Source organism: Mycteria americana, chromosome 2 (assembly GCF_035582795.1).
Source record: "Mycteria americana isolate JAX WOST 10 ecotype Jacksonville Zoo and Gardens chromosome 2, USCA_MyAme_1.0, whole genome shotgun sequence".
Taxonomy (NCBI): domain Eukaryota; kingdom Metazoa; phylum Chordata; class Aves; order Ciconiiformes; family Ciconiidae; genus Mycteria; species Mycteria americana.
This window is the reverse complement of record NC_134366.1, coordinates 740,164-748,024: the sequence shown is the minus strand read 5'-3', so window position 1 is coordinate 748,024 and position 7,861 is coordinate 740,164. Positions and strand designations below refer to the sequence as shown.

Here is a 7,861-nt window from a genome sequence, read left to right as displayed (position 1 = left end):
CCGAGAGCTAATCTTTCAGTGCTTCGCACGTGGGAGACACCTAGCTTTATTACCGAACCTCTTCAACGTTTTTGCCCAATTTCGTTGTTTAAGACTCGCTCAGCGTTTTGAGCAAGCGAGACACTACACGCTGTCGTCATTTCGGACAGCCACGCCGCCCGCGTGGTTTTCCATCTCTAACTCCGTTTCATCTCTGTCTCCGCTTAAACCTCTAAACAAGGTGATTGTTTGTATTTCAGTGCGTAGAAAGTCTCAGATTTAAGCGACCGTCTCTGCCTGGTCGGATGTTCCTCAGCTCTGTGCCTGCGAGTGGGGGAGGGAGGCAGAGCTTCCTACGCGAGGTCTTTCCTCCAGGATTGACTTTCAGCAGCTCCTGAACGAGCCGCTGCAGGCGTACGACCACACGCCAGATTCAGCCCCGCTATTCCAGCTGTTCTTCAACTGTTTCACAGAAGGAACCGCGGTTTTGGTGGGATGGCGTTTTACAGGGTTCACTCCACAAGGAATCGCCTCGCTCCAAAGAATCCTCATTCAGGAGCACGCAGCGTACTTGTGACCACTAAGGCATTAAGCTGCGTGGGAGAAGAATAAAAGAAAAGCTGTCCCCAGGGCAATTACGAGAAGGAAATAATGTGATAAAAGAGTTTTCTGGACATTACTCCCGTGCTTGGGATGGGCAGGGATCCCTTGGGGCCAAGTGAAGGCCCCGATCCCCTTCAGAAGTTATCAAGCTCCACCACAGCACCAGCCGTTTCTTGCTCTACTGCTCCTCACGGGAAGCTGAGGACATCGACCTCACTCACGGGCTCACTGCGAAGCAGGCGCCTGGACTGGAGGTAACACGACTTTTTCATTCTTTGCACTCAACTGGAATAAGCAAAAATGCTGAATATCACCAGCCCGTGGAGAGAAGACGCGTGATCGACAAACGCTGCCTCTGCAGGACTCCCCTCCTGGCTGCTGACCTTGTCCCTGCAGCCAAAGCCACTGCTTTCTTTTCAGTTTACGGAGTATTGCTACCTATACTTTGCACATGCATTAAGAATATACCCATGCTCTTTTCCAGAATCTCAGAAATTGGAATGGCATCTTGCCCCCAGTAAACAGATGTTTGAAGCAACTGATTCTGGTCATTATTTCCACGTGACGGTGCTTTCACTGCCACCGCTGCTGTCCTCCGACTGTAACTGCTGAACTAACTTTTTGGTTTTCGGTTGCTATTTTTACATCAAACCCAACCATTCACCTTAACCTACGCTCTTAGAAGCTCCGTTTCCTGCTCACAGCTCTGCGGACAACCCTGTTCTCATCGTGACAGTTTCTCAGTCTTCTCATTCCTGAAGAACTCCCAGCATTTTTCTGCATTAATACAGACATTCTCTAGCACGCGCTGTTTGGTGCGCCAGGAGAGGTTTTTATTAATGCTTTTGGTACAGTCAATGCTGCTCTATACAACTCCTCCTCCCAGATATGAATCATCTAGCTGCTAATTAAAATCAGCTCCTAATCAACGACTATTAGGCTGGCACCAACCAGATGCCTTTCATGCTTGAACTGGATTCAGTTCTTATCCTAAAGCTTCCCTTTAATCAATGTATGACTATAAGCCATCGTCTCTGGATGGAGAGGGATTTTTTGATAACTGAAGGGAAAATCTATCCCAGGAAAGCTTGTGGCACGCTGGTTACATGTGTACGTTATGAGTTCGCAAGTGATTAGTGAGTCTCGGTTTTTCCATAAAACTTTTCTCACATTCCGTACACTTGTAAGGCCTCTCCCCTGTGTGAGTTCTCTGGTGGCGAATCAGGTCTGCATGGCGACCAAAGCTTTTACCGCAGCCTGTGCATATGTATGACACCTGATTCTTTTTGGTGTGAATTTGCTTATGTTTTAGAAGTCCGATTTTCAATTTAAAAGTCTTCTGGCATTCTGTACACAGATACAGTCTTTCTCCTGCGCGGGTTTGCTGATAAGAAAGTATCTCTTCGAATTCATTAGGTTCCCCTTCCTCAGGAGAGCTGTTACCTCTTCTGCTTCCCGTGGGATTTGCCTGATCTGTTGCTGAATTCTGACAACTCTCAGGTGTTACCCCCTTCTCCGAAATTTGGCAAGTCAGGTCTCGGGATCCTCCTGAGGACGATCCATACAGTTCTGTCTGCTCTGAACTCTTTGCGTGACTCGGCAACTCGGGTCCGATCACAGTACCACTGCAGCCTGGAACAGAAAGATTCCAAATGTTCCCTTTATCTGACGTGGTACAACATAAATCTCCGAAGAACAACAATTCCCGATTCACCGTGGCTACCTCCATACAGAGAAAAGAAGCTTTGGGTAAAAAAAGCAGGGATGCACTAGAATCCTCCCTCCCTTTAATCCTACAAGCCCATGCAGTTTCAACGTGCGGCCAATTTAATTTTTGATGCGTCTCAGACCACCACGCACCTGTGGTAAGACTCGCAGGAATCTCCCTTTCCTCAAAATCCCGCTGATCCTTGACATGCAGCACTTCTCTTGTCTGGACATTGCTTTTGGGAACAGGACAGTCTGCAAAGGAACAGAACATGGAAATGATGGTTATTATTTTCCTCTGGGTTTTTTTTCCATTATTACAAAGATATTTCCTAACCTACTTTAATTGTATTGACGTAGACAAAGGATACGTTGCACAAAGACCAGTGCTGCAGATAGCTTGTCAGCCTGTTCACTTTACCTCTCTGAGCCCTCTAGTTTACTTATGCCCTTTTTTGGTAACATTTTTGTTAATTTACATGAAAAATACTGCCTTCTGCTTTCTCAAAGAACAACAATTTTCTAGTTGTTCCTAGAACTGTAAGAAAAGACTTTGTGATGCTGTTTTCTAGCAAACACCTGCATAACCCACTGTCTCTTTTACTCCGGGGAAAGGTCCAAAGAGGAGGCAACAGCAAATGCAGCTGCTCTGGCATCTAGAGAGGGTGGCTGGGAAGCAGGCGGGCAATATTCCTTTTCCAATTTTTAAAGTATTCCAGAAATTATATCCAAAAGGTTGAAAAGCTAAGTGTTCAAAAGTGGAAGGTCTCAAATTGATTACAGCCTTAACACCTAATCCAGCTGTCCGGTGCTGTATGTTATGATTCAGTCCTAACTGCCTTTCTGATACAGGATCTTATTTTCCCCCAGCTAATCCCTCCTCATGCCATGCACAGCACATACTTTGTTAAGAGATCAGAGTTGTACAAAAAAAGAAAAATAGAGGCAGCCGTCTGCAGGCTCTAGCTTTTCTACTGTAAAAAACAGAAGGTATGTAAAGGGAAAAAAAAGTGGAATGACATTGTCTCATTATTTCATGTAATTTCAAACTTGAAAGTGCAGAAGTAGCAACAGAAGGAGGTGAGGCTAAATCAGCATTTCTTAAACAGAACTGAAGAGTGGCACAAAGCGCAAACTGAGGCTCCTGGGGTATCACAGCGCTTCTGTTCCTCCAGTCCAGAGGACAAGCAAATGCACTTTTAGCCCCTAATTACAGCAGGTTCTTCTTCTGTTAATCCAAGGAACTACCTGAAAGCTGAGCACCCAGTGGAAGCTCACACCTTCACATTTAAAAAACAATTACTTCAGACAAACGTATAGTTGGGCACTTAAAAACCAATCGCTAAGATATCTTCATTTTTCTACTTTCTAATCATTCATGTTATTTAACTATTTCTGCATCAAAATAGATCAAGACTCTTCAGTGAATCACAAAACCCACCACACATCAGGATTTGGGGATGATGAAAATACTCACAACTCAACTAGAATTAACAAGTCCACAGGATCCACGATACCGTGTGTCACTGCAGCTCCTGAGCTCGTCTATCTAAACCTTTCCCACCCTCCTTTGTTCCTCGTTTTAGTTCGCACGTGCGTTACCAGGGGCACCGTCAGAGACCCCAAACCCCTCTACCAGGGGAGACCCTTTCACTCTCTATTATTCTGCCCGTATCAGGCAGACAAGGCGTCACCTCCGCGCACAGACGGAGACTCTGACATCGACAGAGCGCAGGGAGGCAGCAGTCGCGGAGGCATTGGAAAAGCGACTATCCAGTCTTTAAAGAAAAGATGGTGGAGGTTGTCTTCTCTCATAAAGATTCAGAAGTACCTAAAGATTAATCCGCTAGAAATCAAAGGATTTGAGGAGTGACCGTGAGACAAGAGCCAGGCCAGAAACAGCACAGATCCGTGAGCCTTCAGCGAGAAAAGGGAAAAAACTAACCTTTACCCAACGTGGTTAAAGATTCATAACTGTCCTTTATCACTTTCTTGTAAAGTTCTTTCTGCCAGTCTTCCAAGTTCTTCCCCTCATGGGCTGCAGCATTATCAAACGTCCCAGGGACCTAAACCAAAGCGTTCAACAGTCAATGCCATCGGCAAGTCGTACATCCTTGAACAGCATTAAACAAGCGGTCACCAATGCCCACGCTACCTATAACCAGCACATTAATTAAGGGCTTTATATAGGAATCTTCTACTGTTATTTCTGTACGTAGCTCAGAATGAGTAAAATTACTTGAAAATAATGCGACTCAACTGAAACAATGACTCTGTAACGACTGGGTCAACAACTAGTCGTAAAACAACAAATCTGTGGTCACCATCGATACCCAGCCCCATTGGGGAATTTGGCTCTCCCCTTCACAGACAAGCAGACGATGCTCCAGGGTGTATTTTAAATAAGCCCTGAGGCAGTGCCGCAGTCTGTCAGATCTGGCTGTGAGAGTTCTTCCCCAATAACAGAAGTTAGCACAAACAAAAAATGAAGCCCCACAAATACTGAGGAGATGACTACTGCCTCTTTTGCAATGTATAGGTACGTACTGTGTACATACTTTGTATCCGTACTTTATACCTACGGAGTACCACGTTTGTACGTGCTTGCCTTTGAATAGGCTTCAATTTGCCTTTTAACCTAACGCACATCTCACTGGTTCAGGTGTTTTGCAGCTTGTGCCACGTATAAACCCAACTGTACAAATCCACTGCCAAGAGAAATAATTAAGTTTCATTAATTTGTTGTTAGATGGGATCACAATCCAACTTAAATACACAGGGGAGAAGCTCGAGCGGCAGTTAAGCCTTTGTCTCAGCCCCAAACACCCACACCGTGGGCACTGTGCCACCAACACATCATCTCGGCGACTCTAAAGGAAATTTTTCCAAGCATGGGGACTGTCGCGTACAAATACAGGTCTGCAGGGAGCGAATCCATTTTACAGCATGAAGCGGGACTGCATTTCCAACAAACAGCAGATTTCCTGCCTAACATTTAGGCACAAAATTGGAATTCGAGCACAAAGAGTGCCAGGATGCCTTTAATTTCCCCAGTCACCGACCTCCCAGTGCCACCTCCACACTCCACAATTACGGGGAGAAAAACGAAACCCACTGTGTTGCTGGTAACATTTTACTGCCACATAGCATGTTTCACCTACTGCTGCTTCCTTAAAGTGCTTCACGTGCAAATCTTCTCTTAATTTAGGGGCAGTAAATGCAATAGCAAACATCTTAATTACCCTTGAGTGCTCAGGATTCCGGATTCGTTTTCGAGTTTTATTACTTATCCCAGCACAGAAACTTCGAGGTGTGCCAACGAGCCAGTTTCCGTCTTCACCCAAAATGAATTTTTTGGGAACAGCTTCTTTCAGCAGACGTCTGTTTTTTCTAATCTTTAAGGGGTCAATTTCAAAAGAACTGTCCTCAAAATGCTTCGAACACAGTCGCTGATGCTTGGAAGGTGTTCCCATGTCCCGGCCCATGTTGTGAATCCACTGCTTCAGAAGAGGTTGATTTTGTAAAGGAAAACCATAGAAAGTGACGGTACTGTTCTTGTACACCCCGCTGGTGGCGTTTTGACAGTTCAGCGCCGAGCAATAAACCATTGTAAAACGAGAAAGAGGAATAAATCCAAAAATAATGTGCTAGGAGGAGGGTTTAAAGAGTTTCTAATCAACTCGAGGATTAAATGGGCCTAAACTTCTCAAGAAAAAACATGCTTTTGAAAGACAGAAAGAGCTGAGGTCATGAAGAAGTGAAACGCGGTGCTGAACTTCACTGCCAGAGACACGGAGCTCACCGCCGCTGACGCCTGCGGCACTCGGAGAGGAGGAGCCAGGTTCCCTTTCACAGCACGTGGCTTCCCCGCTTCAAAGCGACAGCACGCAATCTGGAAGGCAAAAATCTTTAAAATTAGCTTAATGGACCATTACTATGCAGATTTACATTTAAAGTAACTTCTGCTGTGTACACATATATATATGCACTTCATTAATTTGCGTATCCACGAGGAATCCTCCCACGCTCCACAACAAAGCTTATGACACAGTTATTCAGAAGGCAGCAACAAAAGGGCGATAGCCAAATAACTTCCAGACAATGAAGACTCGGGTTGATACGTGGGGTCTGAACAAGGACTTCCCCATCGTATCGGCTGCATGCTGGAGAAGGCGAGTCTCGGGGATGTCAGTCGGAGAGGAGATCTTTGGCCAGGCGCATTGAGAAGAGGAGAAAACCACCAAGAGGAACCGTTAGGAAACGAGGATGATAGAAATCGTCAGTGCATGCACCCACAAAAAGAACCCAGGAAGAGAAAGAGCTCTACAGAGCACACGGGGAACGTTTCTGGAAACAAACGTAGCCCAGGTGTAATGCTAGCTACTACCCTCACCATCACATACGCTTCTGGGAACACGTATGGTTCGTGACCCATTCTGGTATCGGATGCAGGAGGAAATCGGGCACCTCTGCCCCAGGGCATTCTGCCAACTTGGGAGCCCTGCTGCGGACCCGCCCGCTCCCCATTCCTGTGCACCAGTGTCCAGTGGGGCAGGAGGAGGTCCTTGTTTCCCCCGGGGCCGGCACCCGAGCCCCGTTAAGCTGACGCTGTAGGAAAACAGGGCACCCCTCGCTTCTCCCAAGGCACCGAGAGCAGCAGCAGCCCTGCTGCCATCCCCCGAGCGTCTGCACCTTACCCCACGCTGCACAACTGCGGGAGGAAGCACCCACCAGCGCTCCCCTCCCCGTGCCGCGGGGCAGTCCCGGGCCAGGGCCCCGAGGGAACGCGGCCGCGCAGCCCCCGGGGCGGCGTGTGCGCAGGGCGGACGGAGGGAGGACGCGGCCCGCGGGCGCCGGTGGCCTGCAAAGCCCGTCCCAGCGCCCGGGGCACCGCAGGGGGACGCAGACCTCCCCCGCCCCGCCCCCGCGGCAGGCGCAGGCCTCTCCCGCGGCCCGGGCCCCCCAGGGCGGCCGTTCCCCCCCCTCACCGCCCCGCACCACCGGTGCCGAGGGGGGACGCGGGCCTCCCCTCAGGGACCCCGCACCCCGGGGGACACCCCCGCCTCCCCAGGGCATTGGCGGGAGGCCCCGAGCCCCGCGGGACGACCGGCACCCCCCGCCCCGGGCCGCTCACCGCCCCCGCCGGGCCGCCATCTTCCTCCGCGGCGCCACGCCCCGCCCCTCTTCCGGGCAGCAGCCAATCGGGCGGGGCGCCGGCCGCCACGCGCAGCCAACCCTGGGCGGGGTAAGCCGGACCACTTCCCCTCACCATTGGCCGGCGGCCGCTTGCCCCCGCCCTCCCATTGGCGCGCGCTGCCCCACGACAGCCAATCACCACGAGCACGTGCGGCGCGGCCTCCACGAAGAGGGTCGGGCAGACACGTTCATTCCCATTGGCCAGCACACGAAGAAACAGGACGCTGATTGGAGGAAGCAAGCGTGACCTCACGGGAAGGGAGGCCGGGATTACGAGCCCGCGCTTTCTCGTTGTCATAGCAACGAGGGAGCGGCGCCGGGCCCGAGGCGCTTCCCGCCGCGGCGGGGCCTGGCCGGGAGAGCGGGGCGGTGAGGC

At 49.8% G+C, this 7,861-nt stretch overlaps 1 protein-coding gene across 3 annotated transcripts; it reads right to left on the bottom strand.

Annotated features, from left to right (window-relative positions):
* Nucleotides 1-212: 212 nt before the first annotated feature.
* Nucleotides 213-7,477, bottom strand: LOC142405170 (uncharacterized). Of its 3 annotated transcripts, none has more exons than XM_075492138.1 (5): nucleotides 7,424-7,477; nucleotides 5,532-6,181; nucleotides 4,235-4,355; nucleotides 2,443-2,544; nucleotides 213-2,214 (listed from the first exon to the last, which is right to left on the bottom strand). In XM_075492138.1, exons 2-5 carry the CDS (start codon nucleotides 5,895-5,897, stop codon nucleotides 1,685-1,687), a joined length of 1,119 nt encoding a protein of 372 aa, XP_075348253.1. In that variant the 5' UTR covers nucleotides 5,898-6,181; nucleotides 7,424-7,477; the 3' UTR covers nucleotides 213-1,684. The 3 variants fall into 3 exon arrangements, with proteins under 3 accessions (XP_075348253.1, XP_075348254.1, XP_075348255.1); XM_075492139.1 differs by lacking the exon at nucleotides 7,424-7,477 and adding an exon at nucleotides 6,339-7,334; XM_075492140.1 differs by lacking the exon at nucleotides 7,424-7,477 and adding an exon at nucleotides 6,683-7,334.
* Nucleotides 7,478-7,861: the final 384 nt, after the last annotated feature.